Genomic DNA, 27,972 nt, shown 5'->3' with positions numbered 1-27,972 from the left:
AGCTTCGCTAAAGACATTGGTGAAAAACAAGGCTTCAGGAATTGATGGAATACCAGTGGGGATGTTTCAACAAAAGGATGCAATGCTGTAAATACTCACTCATCTATGCCATGAAATTTTCAAGACAGCTACCTGGCCATCTGACTGGAAGATACCCATATTCATGCTTATTCCAAAGAAAGGTGATCAGTGGAATACAGACATTACTGAACAATATCATTAATATCACATACAAGTAAAATTTTGCTGAAGACAATTCAAAAACGGTTGCAGCTGTACAACGACAGGGACCTGTTAGAAATTCAAGCTGGATTCAGAAGAGGACATAGAAGGAGGGATATCATTGCTGATGTCAGATGGATTTTGGCTAAAAGCAGAGAATACCAGAAAGATGTTTACCTGTGTCTTATTGACTATGCAAATTCATTCAACTGTGTGATCATAACAGCTTATGGATAACATTATGAAGAATAGGAATTTCAGAACACTAAACTGTTGCTCATGAGGAACTTGTGCATAGACCAAGAGGCACTCATTGAAACAGGACAAAAGGATACTGCATGGATTAAAATCAGGAAAGTTGTGCATCAGGGTTATATCCTTTCACCATACTTATTCAATCTATATGCTGAGCAAATAATCTGAGAAGCTGGACTATATGAAGAATAACACAGCATCAGGATTGGAGGAAGACTCATTAACAACCTGCAATATGCAGATGACATAACCTTGCTTGCTGAAAGTGAAGAGGACTTGCAGCACTTACTGATGAAGATCAAAGACCACAGTCTTCAGTATGGATTATACATCAAAATACAGAAAACAAAAATTCTCACAACTGGACCAATAAGTAACATCATGGTACCAGAAACAACCTGTTGCTGTCGAGTCGATTTCAAATCATAATGACCCTATAGGACAGAGTAGAACTGCCCCGTAGAGTTTCCAAGGAGTGTCTGGTGGATTTGAACTGCCAACCTTTTGGTTAGCAGCCAAGCTCCTAACCATTGTGCTACCAGGGCTCTTAACATCATGGTAGATGGATAAAATATTGAAGTTGTCAAGGATTTTTATTTTACTTGGATTCACAATCAACACCCATGGAAGCAGCAGTCAAGAAATCAAATGACTCATTGCATTGGAGAAATCTGCTGCAAAAGGCCTCTTTAAAGTGTTATTAAGAAGCAAAGATGTCACTTTGAGGACTAAGGTGCACCTGGCCCAAGCCATGGTATTTTCAACTGCCTCATATGCATGGGAAAGTTGCACAATGAACAAGGAAGAAGGAAGAAGAATTGATGCCTTTGAATTACGGTGTTAGCAAAGAATGTTGACTTCTTTTACCATGGACTGCCAGAAGAACAAACAAGCCTGTCTTGGAAGAAGTACAGTGAGAGCTCTCCTTAGAAGTGAGGATGGTGAGACTTCATCTCACATACTTACGACATGTTATCAGAAGGGACCATTGCCTGGAGAAGGACATCATTCTTGGTAAGGTAGAGGGTCAGTGAAAAAGAGGAAGACACTCCACAAGATGGATTGACACAGTGGCTGCAACAATGTTCTCAAACATAGCAAAGATTGTGACTATAGTGTGGGACAGTGCACTGTTTGGTTCTGCTGTGCATAGGGTCTCTATGAGTCAGAACCGACTGGATGGCTCCTAACAATAACAACAGGATGTGGTTACCAAGGTTCATTCCATTGTCCTGGCCAGCTATGACAGTGCTGCCTCTTCTTTCCTCCCCATCCCAGGTACCTCTCTCTGAAGCAGTATGCAGCTGCTATGTGACACTCTACTGGCTGTCTCAGCATTCAAGAATTTGCCTGTGTGTAAGTATATCTTGAGAGTGTTACAAATTCGCAAGAATTGAAACAAAACTCAGGGAGTGCACACATCCCTAATTAATAGCTCAGTTTAGGCATTCTGCGAGAAACCTCTTCCAGAAATTAAATGTCTACATTTTTAAAATTATGCTCCACTCTACCACAGCCATACGGCCACCTTTGATTACTTTGGAGTTCTGAGGGAAACTGAGCAAGAAGTGCATTGTACAAGATCCATCATATGTGTCTCTACTTTTAGAACTACTACACAAATGCAGCTCTTTCTAAACTGAATAAAAGAGCAACAAACAAGATTTAACTAGCCAGAGATTTCATCCAGCTGTTGTTGTTAACATGCATTAGAGGAAAATAAAAGCTAGAGACAACTTGCCACAATTCTTGAACATTCCACTCTGGATAGAAGAACTGACCAGATTTAATCAGCAACTAATGGAAAGAAGCCCAAACCCTCAAATACCTGCAAGACAATTCCTCAGATTGATAGCCCCAGAACCACTAATGCTTAATCTTTAGATTAATTTAGGCAAAATAATAAATACTGAAAATCTTATGTGTCTTCTTTCCTTCCATCTACACTAGTTCAAATTATCTCCTTTTTAGAAAATACCCATGCAACTCATTTCTTTCTCGTAAGTGTTATAACAAACAAAGCTAAAAATTCTTACCTTCTGGCTTGCACCAGCTCAGTCAGAGCTTCAGGTGTGGGTGATTCAAAGACAGGGCCACAACTGGCTGCAGGAGCATAATGAGTCAAGCTTTACCGGGAAGCTTGAACTCCCCTTTGCCCTCTACTGCATGCTGGTGGCATTGCATGTTGTGTAACTTCATTATACAGGCAGTCCCCAGGTTACGAACTAGATCCGTTTCTAAGTGTATCTTTAAGAATTTGTACGTAAGTCAGAACTGGTGAATATTTATTTAGCCTTAATTTAGTGCAAGAAACAGCTCAAAGCCTTTTCAATGATTTAAAAGCTGCATGTGCAGCAAGTGAAGGTGATTGTGATGAAGAATTTGTTGCAAGTGGGGGTTGGTTCAATAGTTCCAAAGTGTCTTAGCCATCTAGTGTTGCTGTAACAGAAATACCACAAGTGGGTGGCTTTAACAAACAGAAGTTTATTCTCTCACAGTCTAGTAGGCTGGAAGTCCAAATTCAGGGCATCAGCTCCAGGGGAAGGCTTTCTCTGCCGGCTCTGGAGGAAGGTCCTTGTCATCAATCTTCCCCTGAACTAGGAGTTTCTCCCCACAGGGACTCCAGGTCCAAAGGACATGCTCTGCTCCTGGCACTGCTTTCTTGGTGGTATGATGTCCCCCTGTCTCTCTGCTTGCTTCTTTCTCTTATATGTCAAAAGAGGTTGGCTCAAGACACAATCCAATCTCGTAGATTGAGTCCTGCCTCATTAACATAACTGACACCTATTCCACCTCATTAACATCATAGAGGTGGGATTTACAACACGTAGGAAAATCACATCACATGACAAAATGGTGGAAAATTACACAACACCGGGAATCATGGCCTAGCCAAATTGATGCACATATTTTGGTGGGACACAATTCAGTCCATAACACAAAGTGAGAGCAAGTTTATACAACATTAAAGGGCAAGTATGAGTTGTTCATAAGTCAGACATTCATAACCTTGGAGACTTACTGTAATTTTATCTGATTTTGATGTGTCAAAGTTCAGATCATGTATCCCATCCATCAGATTGGGTACAGTGGCCAAGCGGTGATGAGCGGAATAGGAATGATGGCTCCATAATTTCAGCATTACCTGATTGGAAGGGGATGGGGAGAGGTTAGCTAGAAGCCTAGTCTTGAAGTGAAGTGGTAAAATAAGCTTGCAATTTTTTATTGTGGATTGCAGAGTACATATAAATTTTTTAAAAGCAACACTTTTTGAGATGTTTTTATTTATACTTAAGATTTAAGTGACACTTTTGGAAATCGCCAGTGAAGATGAAATTTCCAAATGAATTTGTCCGCTGGAAGAATGGGCACTTAAAAAGGGGATGATTATGATAGATTTATGTAAATGGTCCACCACCCATCTCTCAGTTTGTGGTACTGTGGGGGCTTATATGTTGCTATGATGCTGGAAGCTATGCCGCTGGTATTCAAATACCAGCAGGCTCACCCATGGTGGATAGGTTTCCAGACTAAAACACACAAGCAAGAATGACTTGGCTGTCTACTTCTGAAAGGAATTAGCCAGTGAAAACCTTATGAATAGCAGTGGAACATTGTCTGATATAGGAATATGAGCCCCTCATGTTGGAAGGCACTCAAAAGACTGGAGAAGAGCTGCCTCATCAAAGTAGAGTTGACCTTAATGACCTGCATGGAGTCAGGCTTTTGGGACATTCATTTGCTGATGTGGCATGACTCAAAATGAGAAGAAACAGCTGCAAACATCCATTAATAATCAAAACGTGAATGTACGAAATATGAATCTAGGAAAATTGGAAATCATCAAAAATGAAATGGAACACATAAACATTGATATCCTAGGCATTAGTGAGCTGAAATGGACTAGTATTGGCCATTTTGAATCAGACTATCATATGGTCTGCTATGCCAGGAATGACAACTTGAAAAGGAATGGCTTCACATTCATGGTCAAAAAGAACATTTCAAGATCTATCCTGCAGGACAACACTATCAGTGATAGGATAATATCCACACCCCTACAAGGAAGACCAAGTAATATGACTACTATTCAAACTTAAGCTCCAACCACTAAGGTCAAAGGTGAAGAAATTGAAGATATTTACCAACTTCTGCAGTCTGAAATTGATGGAAAATGCAATCCGGATACATTGATAATTACTAGTGATTAGAATTTGAAAGTTGGAAACAAAGAAGGATTAGTAGCTGGAAAATATGGCTTTGGTGAAAGCAACGCTGCCGGAGATCGTGTGTTAGAATTTTGCAAGACCAATGGCTTCTTCATTGCAAATACCTTTTTCCAACCGATAAATGGCGACTGCACACGTGGACCTCACCAGATGGAATACATAGGAATCAAATCGACTACATCCGTGGAGAGAGACGATGGAGAAGCTCAATATCATCAGTCAGAACAAGGCCAGGGGCCGACTGCTGAACAGACCACCAATTGCTCATATGCAAGGTCAAGTGGAAGCTGAAGAAAATTAGAACAAATCCACAGGAGCCAAAGTACAACCTTGAGTATATCTCACCTAAATTTAGAGACCATCTGAAGAATAGATTTGATACGTTGAACACTAATGACTGAAGACAAGAGGAGTTGTGGAATTACATCAAAACATCATACCTGAAGAAAGCAAGAGGTCATTAAAAAGACAAGAAAGAAAGAAAAGACCAAAACTGATGTCAGAAGAAGCTCTGAAACTTGCTTTTGAACTTTAAGTAGCTAAAGTGAAAGGAAGAAATGATGAAGTAAAAGAGCCGAACAGAAGATTTCAAAGGGCAGCTCGAGAAGACAAAGTAAAGTATTGTGACATGTGCAAAGACTTGGAGCTAGAAAACGAAAAGAGAAGAACATGCTCAGCATTTCTTCAGCTGAAAAAACTGAAGAAAAAATTCAAGCTTTGAATTGCAATATTGAAGGATTCTACGGGGAATATATTAAACAATGCAGGAAGCATGAAAAGAAGATGGAAGGAATACACAGAGTCACTGTACAAAAAAGAATTGGTCAATGTTCATCCATTTCAGGAGGTAGCATATGATCAGGAACCCATGGTACCAAAGGAAGAGGTCCAAGATGCACTGAAGGTATTGGCAAAAAACAAGGCTCCAGGAATTGACGAAATGCCAATTGAGATGTTTCAACCAATGAATGCAGCACCAGAAGTGCCCATTCGCCTTTGAAGAAATTTGTAAGACAACTACCTGGCCAACTGACTGGAAGAGATCCATATTTGTGCCTAATCCAATGAAAGGTGATCCAACGGAATGCAGAAATTATTGAACAATATCATTAATATCACACATAAGTAAAATTTTGCTGAAGATCATGAAAAAGCAGCTGCAGCAGTACATCGACTGGGAACAGCCAGAAATTCAAGCCAGATTTAGAAGAGGATGTGGAACCAGGGATAGAATTGCTGATGTCAGGTGGATCCTGGCTGAAATCAGAGAATACCAGAAAGATGTTGACTGTGTTTTGTTGACTGTGCAAAGACATTTGACTGTGTGCAACAAAACAAATTATGGATAACATTGCAAAGAATGAGAATTTCAGAACACGTAATTGTGCTTATGAAGAATCTGTACATAGATCAAGAGGCAGTTGTTCAAACAGAAGAAGGGACTACTGCATGGTTTAAAGTCAGGAAACGTCTGCATCAGGGTTGTGTCCTTTCACCATACTTATTCAATCTGCATGCTAAGGAAATAATCCAAGAAGTTGGACTATATGAAGAAGAACGCAGCATCAAGATTGGAGGAAGACTCATTAACAACCTGCGTTATGCAGATGACACAACCTTCCTTGCTGAAAGTGAAGAGGACCTGAAGCACTTGCTGATGAAGATCAAAGACCACAGCCTTCAGTGAGGGTTACACCTCAACATAAAGAAAACAAAAATCCTCACAACTGGACCAATCAGCAACATCATGGTAAATAGAGAAAAGATTGAGGCTGTCAAGGATTTCCTTTCACTTGGATCCACAATCAACATCTATGGGAGCAGCAGGGGCAAATCTGCTGCAAAAGACCCCTTTAAAGTGTTGAAAAGCAAAGATGTCACCTTGAAGACTAAGGTGCACCTGACCCAAGCCATGGTGTTTTCAATTGCCTCAGATGCATGCAAAAGCTGGACAATGAATAAGGAAGACCAAAGAAGAATGGATGCCTTTGAATCATGGTGTTGTTGAAGAATATTGAATATACCATGGACCGTCAAAAGAATGAACAAATGTGTCTCGGAAGGAGTACTGACAGAATGCCCCTTAGAAGCAAGGATGGCAAGACTTTGTCTCACGTACTTTGGATGTGTTATCAGGATGAACCAGTCCCTGAAGAAGGACATCATGCTTGGTAAAGCAGAGAGCCATCCAAAAAGAGGAAGACCCTCAGTGAGATGGATTGACACAGTGGCTGCAACAATGGGCTCAAACATAGCAACTATTGTGAAGATGGCGCAGGACCGGGCAGTGTTTTGTTCTGCTGTACATAGGGTCACTATGAGTCTAAATTGACTGGATGATACCTAACAACAATAACATATATTTACACCTACAGAGTTTTGTAGTTAACTTCTGCTGCTTCTAGGCAGTTAAAAACTTGATTATGAAGCCGTGAAGTTCAATCATCATACAGAAAAAAGGAAAATGCAATTCTAACAACTATTGCAACTTCTATTAAGAAACAAGTCCTTTTATCCTTTTTTAGCATTCATTTCATGGTTTGAATTTGCTTTTCCCTATAAGCTCCCATGAAAGTTTAGGAGCTTTTACCTTGTGTTGTTGTTAGTTGTGGTCGAGTCAATTCCAACTCACGGCAACTCCATGCGTTACAGAGTAGAACTGTTCCATAGTATTTTCTTGGCTGTGATCTCAATGGAAGCATGTCGTCAGGCCTATTCGTCCGAGGTACTGCTGGGTGGGTTCAAACCACCAACCTTTAGGTTAACAGTCAAGTGCAAACCATTTACTCCACCTAGGGACATTTTACCCATAGAAGTTTAAATGCTAACTTTCCTATGTACCTAATTTCTAGCTCTATACCTTGACTTTCAAGATACTTGACAACAGGGCCACAATCTAACTTTCCACAATATCCCACTGTCATTTTTCACAAATCTCATGTCTCAGTCAAATTGGGAGACCAGTCCCAGAATGAGTCTGAGGTACTCCTAACTTTACTCTCTTCAACTCTCTATTTAGAATAGTCTTTCCATTCTTCATCATCACACATCGAAAAATCCAAAGTTAAAGTTTTGCTTCAAGGCCTAATGGAAAAAACTATCACTTTTGTGAAAGTCTTTTTTACACAGTCTTAAGGATCACTGAACTTCCATTGTAGTTGATTTTCATTTTAGTTATTTGGATACATGTTATGTCCTCTGATTCACTCTAAGTTCCTTAGAGCAGAAGCTAATTGTATATACCTGTCTTATTTGGGTTTCTGCCTAAGAGTGGAGATTTAGGCAAGAATTTTTGTGTAGATAATTTGTTTGGAGGAGTAATCTCAGGGCTCAACGTGGTGGTGGTGGATGTTGGCAGGCTGGTAAGAATGAAACAGGGGAGGAGGGAAAATCAGTCCAAGGGTGAGTTGCTGAACTGGTTATCTCTGTTAGTAAATGAGACTCAATCTTGTTGAGAACCCTTTGAGAAATGGTATAGATTATGCCTCCTATTTGTTTGTCCAAGAATAGAAGAGTATTTATCCACTGACTCTCACCCCCTAGTGGTCAAGGATAGCTCAGGGGATGTCCCTGGCACCTCCAAGTTTGTGCATGTACCAAAATGGCTTCTACAAGGCATCCCATGTAGCAGTTACAGTGAAGTCTTGGAGTATAAAGTAAAAGATACATGGTGTAGCTAAGGCAAGGTGCTGTGGGGCTAAACCTGCCCAGAGCTGGTTGCCACAGCAACGTCTGGAGCAAAAAGATAGAATGAGAAGATGTTTGATGAGTATGAAAAATATCTGATACAGCCTATTTTCTTGCACTGCTTCCATCTGTTCATGCCCTACTTGTTAGTTCCCCAGAGAGAGGGATACTATGAATTGAAACACTGTACGTCAACTGTATTCTTCCTTCCAACAAAAAGAGCAAAAGCTCTCATTGATGCTAGTTTACACAGCTAGAATCCCAGTGACATATTCAGTCATACAAGACCAAACTCAGAATTTCCATTTGGACTGAGGTAGAACACTGTCTTTGTCTAGTTTCTCGCAGAGGCAGACACTGAGACAAGTATCTGCACGTAGTTTACTTCAGAGGTGATCCCAGGAAACACTCAAAGAGAAATGAAGAAATGAGACAAGAAAGGGAAGGAAATCCATAAAGATACTTTAAAATCAAACCATTTCTACTGTGAGAGACCAGAACTCTAGCCTATTGGGGAATTCAGGGAGAGTATAGACTACACCCTAGAGCTGTCTCAAAAAATAGGTGAGAAAGTTGCAGTATTTATTCACCATTTCCCTTTCTGACATTGGTTGAGGGCTGCTTCCAAGAACATTAACTCTCCAGCATGTTTGGATTGTCCTCTGTGTAGGCCAACTGTGTTCTTGTGGTCAGAAAGAAAATCCTTCAGGCATAGAGTCTCTGGCATTAGCAATCAGCAGCTTTCACCATATAGCAGTGAACGCTGAGTGGAAGTAGGGAGGGTACCAACAGCAATGCTATAGAAACTCAGCTACAGGCATAAAAGCATGGAGTTTTCTAACATTGACCTTGATACACAAGAGTATGCATCACTGGAGTTGTTTAAACAGGTATTCTCTTGATTACATGATAAATTCACTGAACTTGGGTCTAGCAGAGAAACAGGTGAATCCAACAAGTATTAGAAATTAACTAACTTTTAAAATAAAACAACATATCATTTCATTAATTTTATTGCCACCTATAAGTGGTAAATTTGTACCTGAAAGCACACATTTTTATCTACATCACAAATTCAAAATTATGTTCAGATTAGTACCAATGCAAAATAAACTAAACTTGTTCGAACTTCCAAAGCAGCAGCATTGAAAAGAGGAATATTTTTTTATTGATGTGTGATCTATTTATTTTGTTCTATCAACTTAATATTAATGGTGGCTCTTAGGTTAGCCCAAAAAAGTCCATGTTTGTTCTTCTCCTTGGGCCATTCCAAAAAAGTCCTCTGTGCCATGAGAGTTTTGAGCTTGTGATAGTTGCTAGGAATGGAGTACTGTGGAATGGGTTCCAGCAAGATGAGGATTAGGTTATCAGAAGCATCCTGAAAGAGTTTGTGGTGAGCAAAGTAAAGTTCATAATGGCACCACTCACTCTGGACAAAGTTGGGAGACAAAACAAAAATGGTCTTGTAACTTTTTTCAATGAAGTTTATGATATTTTCAACTATGCTTTTGCCAGGAACAAAGTTTCTTTCATGGAGGCAAATCCGTATATCTTCTTTTTCTAGGTTTGGTAGTAATTCACTCTTCACCCAGGCAGAATCATGCCCACTGTATGAAATGAAAGCATGGAACTGGAGATTTCTCTGGAGTTCTTCTAAGGGTGTGTTCCTCGCCCTGTACCGGGTCTGGGTCCACTGACATATCATCCTGAGATACCAGGGAAGATCCAAGCAGATGCAGAGGAAGGTCACAGTAACAACCAACACCAGCACAGTGACTCCAATGGTGATGATCAGCAGCGTTGTGTTGCAAGATAATTGAGATATGTGAAAGTCCTGTAATGGGGTTCCCTTGTAGCTTTCTGGGTAGGCACACTTATAAGACTCAGGCCAGCCCTTTACCATTTCACTTGATATTTGGCTTATACTTTTGATAAATTCTCTTATTTCACATGAACATTGGAATGGATTGTTCCCTGCTTTTATTGACCTAATCTTCTGGCAGCTATAGAGGAAATCAGCTGATGGGTGCGAAACTAAATTATAGTCAATAATCAGTACAGAAAGCCTGCTAAAGGTACCACATCCAGGAAGGTCAGTTAGATGATTGAAAGCAACATTTAATTCTTCCAAAGCTTCCAGGCTGGTGACATCTTTAGGGATACTCACTATTCTGTTATTGTGAAGATCAAGAACTGCGACACTGGGAGGTAAACATCTGAAAACAGAGTCTGTAAGTATGTTTGAAGACATATTTAAAATTAATAAACTTTTAGTCCAAAAGCAATTTCCTTCATTTTCATACCTTAGAGAATTCTGGCTAATATCCAATTGTTGTAGAGACTTCATATCCTTGGTCATATAAATTATATTTGCAAGTTCTTTTAATTGATTCATTTGTAAAATAAGTGTCTTCAGTGCAGTCAAGCTTGTACAATTTTTAAAAACCACGTCTGTTAAGAGATTATTGGAAAAATTCAAATACACAAGTGGACTAATATGAAGAGGGCAAAGCATGTGCAGCATGCGTGTACCAGTTACTGTTAAATTTTGGATTTTCATATTTGAAAAGATGTTGTAAACATAACCCTGTTGAAAACGGAACGCATCACTGAAAACTTGGTGTATGGACAAGGCCTTCAGTGAAGTGCCAGAATAATTGAAATATTCGTGGTCAAGTTCACCTGTTAGTTTCACATTCGAAATTGAGAAATACTCTATGGTTGTATGCCAAACCAACTGGAGGATCTTAATGAAAGAATTCCAGGTCGTTTCAATGTTGTTTAAAGTAAGATTTAATAACCTTGGATTCTTTTGAAGCTTTAACAGAACATTTATGAAATAAGAATATTCATTATCATCTGGAACATATTTGATATTCGACAGTTCCAAACTGACTGCAGTGCTAGCTGCTACATCCAAAACAAAATCGAATTCCTTTCGTGTGGGGAAAACAATGTGCAGACTCTTTGTGTTTAAGTCTTGGAGGCTCTCAGGGTCTTCTTTTTGCCCATAATGTTCTCCTAAGACCAGCAAAACCTTATTGATATTCAAATGAGCAATTGGCAGCACACTAGATTTTTGCAATAGTGTGGCACTCAATCCCAGAAAATCTAGTTGAGACATGTTGCCAAACTCTTTGCAGATAGGCAGGACTTCAAATCCATTAAATGAGAGGTCCAAGTGCTTCAAGTTTACAGTAGGGTGGCAAGAAATCTTCGACAAGTTGTTGTGGGACAAATCCAAGTATTCCAATTCCTGGTTGAATTTGAAAACACTGATGTCAAGATACTGGATTCTATTATAAGAAAGTATCAAAATCCTCAGCTTTGATAGTGACAAGATGTCAGAAGCCTGAAGTTCAGATATAGAGTTTTGTGACACATCTAAGATTGTTGTTTTCAGAGATAGATCTTTGGGAACATGGGTAAGATCCATTTTTGACCTGTCAACAAGAAGTTCACTTTCTTCAGATAACTGAATTCTGATCTCAAGTATTAACATAAAGATGATGGCAAAACGGAAGATGCTAGAATTAGCTTTAGTCATTTTGTAACATTAGACATTCCTAACTGTAGTTGTGGTTGTTCAGAACATCTTGATGCAGATATAGATCCTGGGAAAATAAGAATCCACATTAAATGATTCTGTTAGATCAGATAGGGCTGACATTAAACATTTTTTAATAGTGACTCATAAAATGAACGCTACCTTCTTTGGGGTTATACAACATTAAACCAGAGAAATGCACAGGTCGATAAACAAGCATTTTAGCTCTAATCAAATAACTTTAATATTGATGGTGTACTGGGTTGAATGGTAGTCCCCAAAAAGATACATCCACGTACTAATCCTTAGAACCTGTGAATATTACCTTATATGGAAAAAAGGGTCTTTGTGGATGTACTTAAGAATTTTGAGATGAGCAGATCATCCTGGATTACCCAGGAGAGCTCTAAATCCAACGACAAGTGTTCTCATAAGAGAAAGGCAGAGGAGAGAGATTTGACACAGACAGAACGTAAAACAGAGACACAGAGGAAAAGGCCATGTGAAGACAGAAGCAGAGGTTGGAGTGATGCAGCCACAAGCAAGGAATGCCAACAGCCACTAGAAGCTGGAAGAGGCTCTGGAGAGAGCAGGACCGTGTCAACACCTTGTTTTGGGACTTCTGGCCTCTAGAACTGCTTGGGAATAAATGTCTATTGTTTTAAACCACCAAGTTTATGGTAATGTGTTACAGTAGCCACCAGAAACCAGTACAGATGGCTTTACTTAATCATGGGAAGTCCTTTGGCCCCAGCCCTCCCAAGATCGTTTAGAACTCAGGCTAGAATTCACAGCTGGTGGGTCCTTGGGTGGTGCAAACAATTAACAAAAGGTTGGAGGTTCGAGTTCATCCAGAGGTGCCTCAGAAGAAAGGCCCGGTGATCTACTTCTGAAACATCAGCCACTGAAAACTCTATGGAGCACAGTTCTATTCTGACACAGTGTTGTCATGATTTGGAATCAACTCCAGGGCAACCAGTGGTAGGTTTTTTCACCCTTTGACATGTACCTACCCATGGCTTTCTTGAGAGTTCCCCTCCCATGTGGTTAGATTGGGACTACTCTTACATTATCTTTTATTACCTCCATGGTTTGGGGCCTAACTTTGGTTTTATCCAAAACGTAACTAGATCATGATAAAAGGTCTCTCAGAAGATCCCTTCACTCGTCTGTTAATTTATTCAACCAATACTTTTGATCACCCTACTGGCCATGATTTAGAAACTGGAGATAGAGCAGTGAGTCCTGCTTTCAGGGAGCTTATCGCCTAGTGGGGGGTCAGGTAATAAACAAGTAAATGAGTAAATTCATTGTATGTAGTGATGAGTGCTATAAAGAAGAGGAAAGCAGGATAAATGAAGTGAGGATAATAGTAAGCACGGGGTGGTACTTGGTGGTGGCTATTTTAGATAGATTGGTCCGAGAAAGCCTTTCTGAGAAGACGACAATTGGTCAGAAAGCAGAAGGAAATGAGTGAATAATCTATGAGAAGGTCTGGGGTAAGAGCATTCTGTCAGGGAAAAAGTAAATGCAAAGGTCCTGAGGTGGGACTGAGGTTTGTTTGAGGAACAGCAGGGAGGTCAATGTTAACATGTAGTGAGCGAGGACAAGGAGTTAGGGCTGAGATCACACAGGACCTTGTAGATCACTGCAAGGATTGGGATTCTGCTCTGAGAGATCTGGGGGCCTGGGCAGGGGGCAGTGGGCACTGGAGGGTTTTGAAGATCAGAGCAGTTTCCTCCTCTCTCATTTAGAAAAATTTTCATTCATTCACTCATTTATTCATTCATTCATCAAATACGTATTTATTCCTCATGAAGTGCTAGGCATTGCTCTAGGTTATGCCCATTGCACTAGTTAATAACCCACCATAGCTCAGACACTATTTTGTTATCACTATTCCTGTGGCACATTCTGCCAGAGGGAGTTATGTTGGAATGAGCCCTGGAGAATGATACACCCCTCACCCCCAGAGGCCCTTTCAGCTGGGGCTGTCTCCTCACACATCTCAACAGTCACAGAAGGACCTAAATAATTCATGTCCCCGAAGCAACTCTGGGTTGCAGTAGTCTCCCAAGCTAGACATACAAACTTATCTGCTTCTTGGAGTTTCCCTTAGACTTACCCTTTCCCAAGGATGTCTTCATAGTCCTGATTTCATCTAATACAGAAGAGGGGCTGGTATCCCCATGACTGCTTACAAAGTGTCTGAGAAAGGAAGGGGACACAGACATAAAGTGCATGTTAAAAGTAAAGGTGGCTTTTTTATGGCATTGGTTATATTTGGCTGGAGGATCCGAGAATTTCCCAGTTCTTCCTCTTCAGCTTCCTGAAAGAACTGCTGACAAAAGAAACAATACTTAAATATGGATCAAAGCAACACCCAATTATTGCCCGGGCCAGTGCCCAACATCTCAAAACAGAACCATTGATAGAAGCTCAGTTGAAATAAGAGTGGTTTTAGACTCAAGTGGGGTTTCCTACTTAATTCTAAACCTGAACCCCAATCTGAGGACTTTTCTACCTTCTGGCCAACTCCAGAGTTCAAGGGCTAGAAGCAGTGATCAGCATAACCAGGCACGCTATGCAGAAAATACCTAGAGACAGAGGCAGAGAGACAGGGCGTGTATGCGTAGCACACAGTGGACCCAACCCCAAGCAAGATGAAAGTTGTCCTTATTTCCTTAAAAACCACTAACACCACAAAAGACTTAAATTTATAAAACCTCCAGTCCCCAAGCATTAAATGAAAGCACTGTTTCAGCTTTATGTCCAGATAAATTATTTTACTGACTCAAATGTCTTCTATTTGCCTGACCTCCATTTTGCCCTCTCATCTGAAGTCATTAACTTGAAGTACTCAGCTCATGAAACCATCTTTATTTCTTTAATTGATAAATCAAAGTACTGTATACACAAGAAACTAATTTTTAGCTACTTAAAGGATTTTTGTGGAGCCATGGTAGTGCAGTGGTTAAGAGCTTGGCTGCTAACCAAAAGGTCAGCAGTTTGAATCCACCTTGGAAACCCTATGGCGCAGTTCTACTCTGTCCTATAGGGTCACTATGAGTCAGGATCGACTTGATGGCAATGGGATTTTTTTTTTAAAGGATCTTTAAGTTTTATATGCCAAACTTATCAAATCAATGAAAATCAATGTCTCATTTCCCCCAAAACACGAAAACCTATTGCCGTCAAGTAGATTCCGACTCATAGCTACCCTATAGGATGGAGTAGACCAAACCAAATAAGTATTTTTTTTATCAAAGTCCTAATGACTATCACTGAATTTCATCTATATTAGAACCTCAAAACTATTTTACTACTAAATAAAATTATTATTTGCTAAGTTAGTTAGTAAATGGATGCTTTAATCTGGAAATATAAAATATCACTAGATATGTTTATGTCAACTTGGATAATTATGATATATTTAGCCTCACATTAAAGGGCAGTGGTGGTTCAGTGGTAGAATTCTCGCCTCCATGCAGGAGACCTGGGTTCAATTCCCGGCCAATGCACCTCATTTGCAGCCGTCACTTGTCTGTCATCAGAGGCTTGTGTGTTGCTATGATGCTGAACAGCTTTCAGCAGACCTTCCAGACTAAAATGGACTAGAAGAAAAGGCCTGACAATCTACTTTCAAAAATCAGTCAGTGAAAACCCTATGGATCACAACTGTTCGATCCACAAACTGATCATGGTGATGGTGAAGGACAGGGAAGCATTTCGTTCTCTTGTACATGGGGTTGCCATGAGTCTGGGGCCGACTTGATAGCAATACTAATGACAACAGCCTCACCTTATATGATACAATGAATCAGTCAATACATTTGAGTTGCACTTTTTTGGTGATGGGGGAGGTACACCAAATTAGGACTTTGATCTTAATGGATAATAACCATACAATCATCTTGGCCCATTTAGGTCAGTCCCACAATATCTAGTGAGTGTCTTCTCTGCACCAGACCAGACTTATTAACCACAAGTTGAAAGGAAAAGACCAGTTCAAGAGTTTTTTCTGCTTTGATTCCTATGTGGTTTTATGAACTTTTGTCTTTTCTTATAAAGACCCATTCACTTTCAAGTCTTTTGACCAAATTGGGTGTAGCCTGGGAAACGTTTTCAAAATCTACATTCCCCAAAACAGTTTCAGTGGTCTGAGAAAACAGAAAAGTAATGGGAATGGCACAGAGGAAAAATTAAAATAGACCTGCCCATAAAAACAGAGGAGTTAAATACAGCAGTATGCCATTGCCTCCAGGAGTAATTTTCTGACATCCCATTTTCCTTAAAGTTCTCACTGCAAAGAGAATATGGAGGTAGGGGAAGAAAGAACAACGCCATTTGAAATCAACTAACAGCTCTGCAAGACATGAGAAGACATTTGTGACCCAAATATTCTCCTCCTGACTAAAAAATATCTCTTGAAAGCAAATCACGCATAAGGTACTATTCAGGGACAGAAACAAAAAAACCATTCTCTGACTCAGGACTAGGAGCTGATTAACAAATGCTAGTTCAAACCACATAGTAAGTGCATATCAGAAATATAACCCACTCAGAAAAACAACCAGAACTCAGTCCTAGAGACTTTTGAGATTTTTGTAGCCAGTAACCAGCTGCATCATATTACTTTCCTCTATAGAATAACGAAAAAAGATGTTTCTTACCAAGACAATTTGCCTCTCCGTCTCATTGGCAGTCTGAAATAAATTTAAGCACTTCCTCAAACATGTATTTATCTTGAGGTAGCCACATTTATAGTGTTGGAGGAAAAAAATGCTCTTTTATGCCACCTACTGAATTCTACTGGTATTACATTAAGTAGTGAGTGTAACTACCACCCATCTGTCAGTTTGTTGTACTGCGGTGGTTCGTAGGTTACTATGATGCTAGGGCATTTCTACTCTGACGCGTGAGTCGCTATGAGTCCAAATGTACTCAGCAGTACCTAACCACAACAAGAAGATGCTGGACGCTATGCCACTGGTACTTCAAATACCAGCAGGGTCATCCATGGTGAATCAGTTTTCAGTGGACCTTCCAGACTAAGACAGACTAGGAAGAAAGCCCTGCTGTTCTACCTCCAAAAGTTAGCCAAAGAAAACCTTATGGATCACAACAGAGTATTGTCCGACTTTCTTGGCTTTGGACATGTCGTCGGGAGGGATCAATTGCTAGAGGAGGACATCATGTTTGGTGAAGTAGAGGGTCATCGAGGGTATGGGAGTCCCTCCGAGAGATGGATTGGCACAGTAGCCACAGCAATGGATTCAAATATGTTTGCAATTGCGAGCATGACTCAGGACAAGGCAATGCTTCATTGTGTTAGATATAAGGTCGCCATGAGTTGGAGCTCATTCCACAGTAGCTAACAACAATGGAATCCTATTTTTTCGTATTCATATATAGAATGAATAGCGTCTGGATTAACTGATAGACCTGTATTAAACAGAACCATATCTTTGTGGTTCTGATTTCACACTAATGAAGTGAAGGAGGTGGTGTTGCTAAACCACAGGTCATCTACAGCTGGATTCAAAATGCTTCTCATTGTGGTCCTGCTGGTGGAGGTGGGAGTGGGGCTCTGGGGGGCAGGGGGCTTCAGGCGCTTTGCTTTTTCTCTTGCATGTTGATCACTCCACTTTTAAAAGTGACTTAGAGTAGAAAAAAGAGGGGCTACAATCAAAGTTTTGCTAAAGCCTATTTGGAAAAAAGGAAGATAATTTATGTGCTGATCTAGAACAGATGCTAATTATGTCTTATTAGACAACTTGGTTTTCAGAGAAAACTTTTTCTATTGATATTTTCAAACTTTCTTCAAAAAATGATTAAAAAAATTCAGTATCAAAAACATGCTATCTAGGAATCTCTTTCCTCAGATAGGATCTAAGGCACTTCCTTTAGGCTTTAAGACCATCAAATGTACCTTCTTCCATTTGGGAGCGGTGGCACAGGGTGGGGGGTTAGTTGTTGTCAGCATGCTCAATGAATCCATTCTGAAAGCTCCATTCGTGTCTCTTAAAATAAGAACAACCACAACAAAACAACAAACAACAAGTGGGCAAGTAAAGCTAAGAAATGTCAGTTGTCTGCCTCTGAACTTGTCCTCAGCCTCGTATTGAATGGTATCCAGGAGCAAACTGGATGTGGGGATGACAAAACTTTTTGACTTCTTTCCCTTGACACTTCTCTCCTGTAATCAACTTTTCTACCACAGTGAGCAAGGCCAACTTCCCTAACCAAGAACCTCGGATTCTTTTTGACTTGTAATAAACTCTCTCTCTTTTTCTAGATTGATAGACAGACAGACAGATAGACAGATTTCTCCCCCATCTCTCACCATACTAAGCTTTGACAACGTTAAAGAATAAAGACAACTCAAGGGGGAAAAGTCCATTTGGCGAGGAGAACAGAATTTCAGTGGTTAAATCCTGTTCAAACTTACAGGAATATATATAAAATTTCATTATAACATCCAATCTTCTTGACAGGTCAGTCACAACCAAGTAATAGATTGCAAAATAAAATTTATTGGGTGTTTTTCTGGTTATAAAAGTAATTTGTGCTATTAAAATGATTTTGGAAAATAAAGAAAAGTAAAAAAGAGGAAAATAAAAATCATAACTAATTTCACCAGTCAGAAGTAACCGCTGTTAACACTGTTATACACATCTTTTCAGTCTTTCATTCATATATACACACATATACATATAATTCAAAAAAATGAATTCTCATATTAGTTTTGTAATTTTTTATTCAACTTTTAAACGTTAATGTTACATTCAGACTGCATCATAAAGTATTTTTTTGAAAAACATCGTCGTCACAGCTGCATAATATTCCATTCTATAATTGTAACCTGACTTCTTTAGGCGTTCTCCTTTTGTTTGGAAAGTGGTTTACACTCTTTTAATGCAATAAATGTTGACTCTCATTCTCAACTTTCCTCCTATTAGCATCTGAGGAGAGGAGATTTCTCCTGCTGCCCCCTGAGTTGCTCACTCTGCAATTGCTCCTCAGGGCTCATGCTCCTCCACGGGCCACTATTCACTCTGAGGAGTCTGAAACTTCTCAGAAACATTCCCTTTGAAGGACATTGTTCCTTCTCCATCAGTACTGCCAGATGTGTGGAAGTGGGACTGGCCACGCTTCTCTTTACTCCCCTTCCCTTCATTTTCCAAACCAACATCACACAAGGCTACACAGGCAAGTCACATTTCATTGAAGGGTTGAAATGACTGAAAGGAACTATCTTGCAGGAGGGAAAAACTGAAAACAGTGAGCTAAATATGCCTTTTCCCACTGGAGCCCCTTGTGGGCACGCTCAGTCTGAATGCCCCTTGCCCTCAGGTCTGCATACCCCTTGAAAGTGCTTCCTTCTTCCAACCTCTCTCACGAGGCTCTCCACTCACCTTGCTGGAGAATCACAGGAATTGTTCCACCCTAGGAACCTTTCTTCTTCCCCCAGCAGCACATATTCTGAGTTTTCTGATTAAGAAAGAGGTTGCAAGCTAGCCACCTATGGGCTGAGTTTGGTCTACAAATACATCTACTTGGGTCTACACAGTGTTTCCAAAAGAGTTAAATTAGAATGCTTTGAAGCAGTGGTTTTCACACTGTAGTTTGCAACCCATTAGCCAGTGGCCGTAGAGTCGACTCTGAGTCATGGTGACTCAACGGGCTTCTGGGTATAACTGTACTCCATAGGGTTTTTAATGGCTGTGATCTTTCAGAAGCATATTTCCAGGGCTTTCTTTAGAGGCACCTGTGGGTGGATTCGAACCACCAACCTTTTGGTTAATAGCAGCCAAGCCCTTAACTGTTTGTACTACCCTTGCAGGGACTCTGCAAGCCATTAGGGGTTCAAGAAATCAATATAGTGAATTAAGATCAGATTTTGTTTAACAGACTCGAATAGGGAAATGTGTGAATAAATGTATTTCCGGAACTGAAAAAATGAACTTCCCCTCTTTCTTCCCTTGATGCATCATGGCAGATGAGGGTGTTATGACTAAGAATTTATTTCTGGCTTCCAAAGGCATTTGATTTTGTAAACGCAGGTCCAGGAGTAATGCCCAGAAAAGGGCAATAAGTAATGCAATAGCACTCTAAGTCCTTCTTCCCTTCAAGCTTTCCCCACCACTCTAAATTGTTGGCCTGCCTCTTATTTTACTCTCCTAATTGTCCAGTGGGTAACCACTGAACACGTGCATACACACGTGCACACACACCCTGATACAGACATTCCTCTTAAGGAACAACTTTAATTTGTAGAGTGTGGTTTCTTAACCAATGAAGAAGAAACCAAATGCCCTGACCGGAGAGCCTTCATTGGTGAGGTGCCTCTTAGAATGGGGTTAGGGCTCCTGTTCACAGGCAGAGCAGTGGTTATTCCTTTCTTTCATTTCCCTTCCACTCTCCACACCCAATGTCACAATGCCTCTTAATCTGTCTCATTCCCACTTCATCAAATTATACCCCTTGAAGCTTGTGGGAATGAAAAATGGCATCACCAAGACATTTATCTCTTAATGAATTCTCCTCTAACAACTCAGAGTTTTCCAGCCAAATTTTTGAAATTGCCACTAGTATGTCAAACCCAAACACCAAATCAGTTGTCTCAACTCATTCTAACTGATGGTGACCCCATGTGTGTCAGAGTAGAACTGTGCTCAATAGGGTTTACCATGGCTGATTTTTTTGGAAGTAGATTGCCCGGCCTTTTTTCCAAGGTGCGTCTGGGTGGATTCAAACCGCTAACCACTTGGTTAGCAGTCAAGTGCCTTAACTGTTTGTGCCACCCAGGGACTCAACTAGCATGTCAGGACCTGAAGGCATGTTAGATCAAGAGCACCTTCATCTCCAGTCATCTTCCTAAGGGAAGATTCACAAAACATTTTCTTAAAAAAATCTTTTTACTTTATCTTTGAATTTTTTACTATTGCCTTAGGATAAACTCCTACAGGGAGAATGACTAAGTTAAAAGGTATGGACCTTTTTGGATTCTTGATGCACACTGCAAAATGGCTTTCCATAAAGTTTGTACCAATTTATTTACCCTCCAAGGGTGTGTCAGAGGACGCATTCTACATATCTTCCACAAAGTAAAATCTTAGAGATCTAGCAAGTAGATGCATGAAGAGTGATAGATCATTATTGTTTTATTTTTATTTTCCGTTACTATAAATGTGTTTGAACAATTTTCACGCTTATCAGCAATTTGTATCTCTTTAATAAATTAACTGTTCGTGTCATTTGCACATTTTTATAATCAGGGTTAAGTTTTTAACTAATTGTATGTTCTCTTTTATGTTGCTGACACTGACTGTTACTTTTTGCCAACATTTTCCCCATGTTTACCTTTTCATTTCATCATCTTTTGAACCAATAAATATATACATTTTTATATAAACAAATAAGTTTACTCTTTTTTTTTGCTATTATTCATTTGGTGGCCACAACTTGTCTGTCAGATTGTCATACAGTGGGGCTTGCATGTTGCTATGATGCTGAAAGCTATGCCACCAGTATTTCAAATAACAGCAGGGTCACCCATGGTGGAAAGGTTTCAGCAGAGCATCCAGACTAAGACAGACTAGGAAGAAGGACCTGGCAATATGCTTCTGAAAAATTTGCCAGCAAAAACCTTAAGAATAGCAGCAGAACATTGTCTGATACAGTACAGGAAGATGAGCCCCTCAGATTGGAAGGCACTCAAAATATCACTGGGGAAGAACTTCCTCCTCAAAGTAGAGTTGACTTTAATGACGTGGAGAGTCAAGCTTTTGAGACCTTCATTTGCTGATATGGCACGACTCAAATTGAAAAGAAACAGCTGCAAACATCCATTAATAATTGGAACGTGAAATGTATGAAGTATGAATCTAGGAAAATTGGGAGTTGTCAAAAATGAAATGGAACACTTGAAGATCGATATCCTAGGCATTAGTGAGCCAAAATGGACTGATACAGGCCATATTGAATCAGACAATCATATGGCCTATTATGCCAGGAATGACAAATTAAAGAAGAAAGCCATCACATTCTTTGTCAAAAAGAACATTTCAAGGTCCATCCTAAAGTACAACATTGTCAGTGACAAGATAATATCCATATGTCAACAAGGAAGATCAGATAATAAGACTATTATTCAAATCTATGTACCAACCACTAATGCCAAAGATGAGGAAACTGAAGATTTTTACCAACTTCTGCAATTGATCAAACATGCAATCAAAATGCATTGGTAATTACTGGTGATTGGAATTTGAAAGTTGGAAACAAAGAAGGATCAGTAGTTGGAATACATGGCCTTGGTGATAAAAATGACAACAAAGATCGCATGATAGAATTTTGAAAGACCAACAAATTATTCATTGAAAATACCTGAAGACATTTGCAAAAAACAAGGCTCCAGGAATTGAGGAAATACCAATTGAGATGTTTCAACAAACGGATAAAATGCTGACAGTGCTCACTTGTCTATGTCAAGAAATTTGAAAGACAGCTACCTGGCCAACCCACTGGAAAAGATCCATATTTGTACCCATTCCAAAGAAAGGTGATCCAACAGAATATGGAAATTATCAAACAATGTTATTAATATCACACATAAGTAAAATTTTGCTCAAGATCATTCAAAAGCGGTTGCAGCAGTACATTGACAGGGAACTGCCAGAAGTTCAAGCCGGATTCAGAAGAGGATGTGTAATCAGGGATATCATTGCTGATGTCAGATGTATCTTGGCTGAAAGCAGAGAATACCAGAAAGATGTTTACCCGTGTTTTATCGACTATGCTAAGGCATTCGATTGTGTGGATCATAACAAATTATGGATAACATTGTGAAGAATGGGAATTCCAGAACACTTAATTGTGCTCATGAGGAATACACAGATCAAGAGGCAGTTGGTCAGAAAGAACAAGGGAATACTGCGTGGTTTAAAGTCAGTAAAGGTGTGAGTCAGAGTTGCATCCTTTCACCATACTTATTCAATCTGTATGATGAGCAAATAATTTGAGAAGCTGGACTATATGAATAACAGGGCATCAGGATTGGAGGAAGACTCATTAACAACCTGCAATATGCAGATGATGTAATGTTGACTGCTGAAAGCTGGACTATATGAATAACGGGGCATCAGGATTGGAGGAAGACTCATTAACAACCTGCAATATGCAGATGATGTAATGTTGACTGCTGAAAAAGTGAAGATGATTTGAAGCACTTACTGAAGAAGATCAAAGACTACAGCCTTCAGTATGGATCACAGCTCAACATAAAGAAAACAAAAATCCTCACAACTGGATTAATAAGCAACAGCACAGTAAACAGAGAAAATATTGAAGTTGTCAAGGATTTCATTTTACTTGGATGCACAATCAATGCCCAAGAAAGCAGCAGTCAAGAAATCAAAGAATGCATTGCATTGGGCAATTCTGCTGCAAAAGACATTTTAAAGTGTTAAAAAGCAAAGATGTCACCTTGAGGACTAAAATACCATGGTATTTTAAATCAATTCATGTGCATGTGAAAGCTGGACAATGAATAAGGAAGATTGAAAAATTGATGCCTTTGAATCACAGTGTTGATGAAGAATATTGGATATACCATGGACTGCCAAAAGAAGGAACAAATCTGTCTTGGAAGCAGTACAGCCAGAATGCTCCTTAGAAGGGAGGATGGTGAGACTTTGTCTTATGTACTTTGAACATGTTATCAGGAGGGATCAGTACCTGGAGAAGGACATCATGCTTGGTAAAGTAGGGCGTCATCTAAAGAGAGGAAGACCCTCAGCAAGATGGATTGACATAGCAGCTGTAACAACGGGCTCAAACATAGCAATGATTGTGGATGGGGCAGGACCAGGCAGTGTTTCTTTCTGTTGTACGTAGGTCAGACTGACTTGATGGCACCTAACAACAACGTTCAGTGGTGTGCTCATAAACCAGCTTACCAATAAAGCAAAAACAAAGTCTTATTTGTAGCATTTGCCAATTTCTGTGGTGTAAATACTCCCACCATGACTGACTTCTAGTTACCAACTGACCAGCTTGCAAAATTCCTAAATGTTTAACAATTGGCTCTCATAAGTTTCACACAAGTATTACATTGCTTTATGTTTAGAAAGTTCTTCTCCATAATTTATTTGACCTCCAAAGTTCAAATAAATATGTATGTGTTCTTCTCAAACATTGGTTTTTATTTGTTTTAGCCTTTTTTTCTTATTATCCAAGAATAAATGTCTGTTGAAGGTAAGTCCAGAAATGTAAATAGATAACAACAACAACAAAAATAAATCAATAATAATCCCACCACCTAGAGATACACAATTATCATTTTTATGAGCAACCAAAGCAAAAAAAACCAAACCCATTGCCATCGAGTCAATTCCAACTCATAGCGACCTTATAGGACAGAGTAGAACTGCCCCATAGGGAGCAGCTGATGGATTCAAACTGCTGACCTTCTGGTTATCAGCCAAGCTCTTAACCACTGGGCCACCAGGGCTCCTATGAGCAACCATGTATATTTTTTTCTGCATATATGAACATGTTTAGCTCTTGATGCATACTGGCAAATTGCTGTCCAGAAAATCTGTACCAATTTACCTGCACACACACAGATAACATCATATTATGTATATTGTTTTATAATCTGCTTTTTTCAACCCATACTACATCAAAAATATCTTTTCATGTCAATAAATATTTATCTACTACTTCATTAATGATGGCTAAATAATATTTCATTTTATTATTTTTTATATTTTTACTTACAATTTTTTAAATCAGTCTTCTATTGTTAAATATTTAAGTTGTTTCCAATTTTTGCTAGCATAACAACTCTGCAATAAGCACCACTGTTCATGTATTTCCTTAGAATTTCTTTAGGATATATTCCTTGAAGTGGACTTCCTGGACTAACAAGCATAAATTCATACCTATATTCTCTGCCTGTTCTCCTATTACTATGGATAATATGTCTTTTTCTTGATTATTTAATTATTACTAATTATTAATCTGACCTTAGGGCTCATTTTTAGATTGCGCATCTGTCATGTAATTCAACAGCCTACCAACAATTTCGGTTTCTCCTCCCAACTGTTGGTTCCTCAGACTATGTTGTAGGGTGCTGACTGGAACTTCTTCTGTAACTTAGGCCCAAAACTGAGAACAAGGAAGTGTTACATACCCCATATCCTAAACATAGCTGCCAACAGTTAGGGACAGTCACTTCCCTCAGGGCACTTTAGTAAGCAGTTGAACCAGATCGTGCTATCCCCACCATAACTCCACCTTCATATTTCCCAGTCCACCTAAGAAGGCTGGGGAGGGCAGTGAGAGAACCAATCCCTGGAGAAGGACATTATGCTTGGTAGAGTAGAGGATCTGTGAAGAGGAGAAAGACCCTCGACAAGATGGATTGACACAGTAGCTACAACATCGGCTCGAGTATAACAACAATTGTGGAGATGGTGCAGGACTGGGCAGTGTTTTGTTCTTTTGTACGTAGGATCACTATGGGTCACAACCAACTCCATGGCGCCTAGCAACAACAACATAGATCAAGTATTGTTGAGAGGTGAGGCTCTGGGTAATCACATATTTGATAGTTTTCTGCAATTTTTTTAGAATGAGAAGTATAAGGAAGCTGATTGGTTGGTCCTACTTTCACCAGACAAAGTGGTGAAAGAAAGAGATGAGCTCAGGGCTCCAGAGTCAAAGCTCAAATGCCACATAAACAACCTGAAAACTGCCACTTGGTCCCTGAAAGAAAGCCTTATTTCTTGTAGTAACAGAGCTGATATTGCTAAAACCCAAACCCAGGATCTTATCATAAGAGTGGCTGAATTACAATGCCAACTGAATTCCCAACCTCAAATGGTTTCTAAAGTTAATGTGAGGGCGTTGATTGGGAGGAAATGCAATCCTGAAACTTGGGAGGGGCACATATGGGCAGATAATCAGGAAGCTGGAGACACTGAACTCCTAAATTCTGTTGAATCACTCCTGCCAATAAAACCATTAGCCCCTCCACCCCTATCTTTGATGAGATCCACCCAGCTGTGTCTGAAGAGCCTTTGTCTGAGATATCACCTGGGGCAGCACCTGAGTCATTGCCTGGGGCATCACCTGAAGCATATGCCATACAAGACATTGCTGAAAGTTCTCAAAACACATTCCCACCACCTATTTATAATTAGACTTCACCTAGGAGGTGAAGTACAAAGTGTGACCCAGGAGGAAGTAGGCTACACTCCAAAAGAGCTGCTTGACTTTTCTAATATGTACAAACAAAAACCTGGGGAATATGTGTGAGAATGGCTATTAAGGGTGTGGGATAATAATGCAAGGAACATAAAATTGGAGCAGTCTGAGTTTATTGATATGTGCCTACTAAGCACAGATTCATCATTCAATGTTTCAGCTCAAGAGGTTGGGAAAGGATCTAATAGTTCATTTGACTGGTTTTCGGAAGCATGGATTATAGTGGCCTACACTGAATCAAGTTGAAATACCAGAACTGCCTTGGTATATTGTAGAAAGAAGGTAAACAAACGCTTAGGGAAATTGGCGTGTTAGAGTGCATTTAACAGGTTAGATCCACAGACCCACCCATGGAATGGCCAGAGGACATATCTTTTACCACAAAGTTGAGGAACAAATATGTGAAGGGAGCCTTAGCATCTTTGGAGACTGCTGTGATTGTTATTTTATATAAGTCAAATTTGACGGTGTGAACTGCCCTAACTAAATTAAGACACCTAACTACAAGGGGGCTAATTGAACCCCATGGTGGTAGGGGTCAAGTGGTGGCACTAGGTCAACAAAAACAAGGTGGGCTTGGTTACTCTTATGGACAACAGAGTCAAAGTAGTAATCAGAATAGTCTAACTAGTATGAACTTAAAGCATTGGCTGCTTAGTCATGGTGTCCTTAGGAGTGAAATAGATGGTAAATCTACTAAATATTTGCTTGATCTTAGAAGTAGAAGAATTCTAAGTCAAGTGAATGGCAGTCTAATTCGAATCACCAGAATGGAGTCACGGCCCCTCAGTCAATTCCCAGACTTGAGCCAATTTACACACACACAACCCCTTTAATGAAGGAGAGGCTAGGCAGGTCTCCTTGAGGAGGGACTCTACTACACTGCAAAAAATTTATACTGTTAATTTTTCTCCCAGCCTTCCACAAAAAGATCTACAGCCTTTTACGAGAGTGACTGTTCATTGGAGAAAAGGAAATAATCAGACTTTCAGGGATTACTGGATACTGGCTCTGAACTGGGGCCCTGATGATGAAGTGGTTAAGCATTTGGCTACTAACCAAAATGTCAGCAGTTCAAGTCCACCAGCTGGTCCTTGGAAATCCTGTGCAGCAGTTCTACTCTGTCCTATTGGGTCGCTATGAGTTAGAATCTACTCGATGGCAATGGCTTTGGTTTTTTTGATTTGGCTCTAAACTGACACTAATTCCAGGAGACCCAAAATGTCATTGTGATCTACCAGTTAGAGTGGTGACATATGGAGGTCAGATTATTAACTGACTCTTAGCTCAGGTTTATCTCACAGTTGGTCCAGTGGGTCCCTGAACCCATCCTGTAGTGATTTCCCCAGTTCCAGAATGCATAATGGAATAGATATACTCAGCAACTGGCAAAACCCCCACATTGGATCCCTGACAAGTGGAATAAGGGATTTTATGGTAGGAGAAGCCAAGTGGAACCCATTGGAACTGCACTTACTTGGGAAAATAGTACACCAAAAGCAATACTGCACTCCTGGATGGATTGCAGAGATGCTGCCACCATCAAGGACTAGAAGGACGCAGGGTGGTGATTCCCACCACATCCCCATTCATTTTGCCTATTTGACCTGGGCAAAAACAGATGGATCTTGGAGAATAACCGTGGATTATCATGAACTTAACCAGGTGGTGATTCCAATTGCAACTGCTGTTCCAGATGTAGTTTCATTGCTTTATCAAATTAATATATCTCCTGGCACCTTGTATGCAGCTACT

At 39.9% G+C, this 27,972-nt stretch overlaps 2 protein-coding genes across 5 annotated transcripts in view; both read right to left on the bottom strand.

The window, feature by feature from the left end:
- TLR10 (toll like receptor 10) overlaps window positions 1-27,972 on the bottom strand; it is an 83,736-nt gene that overhangs the window by 19,540 nt on the left and 36,224 nt on the right. The window contains exon 2 of one of the 2 annotated variants that reach the window (XM_023738953.1): window positions 3,500-3,622. The gene's annotated coding sequence lies outside the window, so the exon portion shown is untranslated. Of the gene's footprint in view, window positions 1-2,513; window positions 3,020-3,499; window positions 3,623-27,972 lie in introns of those variants that run through there. The other variant, XM_004384675.3, reaches the window with a different exon arrangement.
- TLR1 (toll like receptor 1) overlaps window positions 9,391-27,972 on the bottom strand; it is a 54,892-nt gene continuing 36,310 nt past the window's right edge. For 2 of the 3 annotated variants that reach the window (XM_023738957.1, XM_023738956.1), the window contains exons 2-3: window positions 14,066-14,148; window positions 9,391-12,007 (exon numbers count right to left, since the gene is read on the bottom strand). In XM_023738957.1, the coding sequence (XP_023594725.1) occupies window positions 9,574-11,940 (2,367 nt within the window). In that variant the 5' untranslated portion in view covers window positions 11,941-12,007; window positions 14,066-14,148 and the 3' untranslated portion in view covers window positions 9,391-9,573. Of the gene's footprint in view, window positions 12,008-14,065; window positions 14,149-16,613; window positions 16,988-27,972 lie in introns of those variants that run through there. The other variant, XM_004391229.3, reaches the window with a different exon arrangement.

Source organism: Trichechus manatus, unplaced genomic scaffold (assembly GCF_000243295.1).
Source record: "Trichechus manatus latirostris isolate Lorelei unplaced genomic scaffold, TriManLat1.0 scaffold00126, whole genome shotgun sequence".
Lineage (NCBI taxonomy): Eukaryota > Metazoa > Chordata > Mammalia > Sirenia > Trichechidae > Trichechus > Trichechus manatus.
This window is presented reverse-complemented; position numbering and strand designations above follow the sequence as displayed.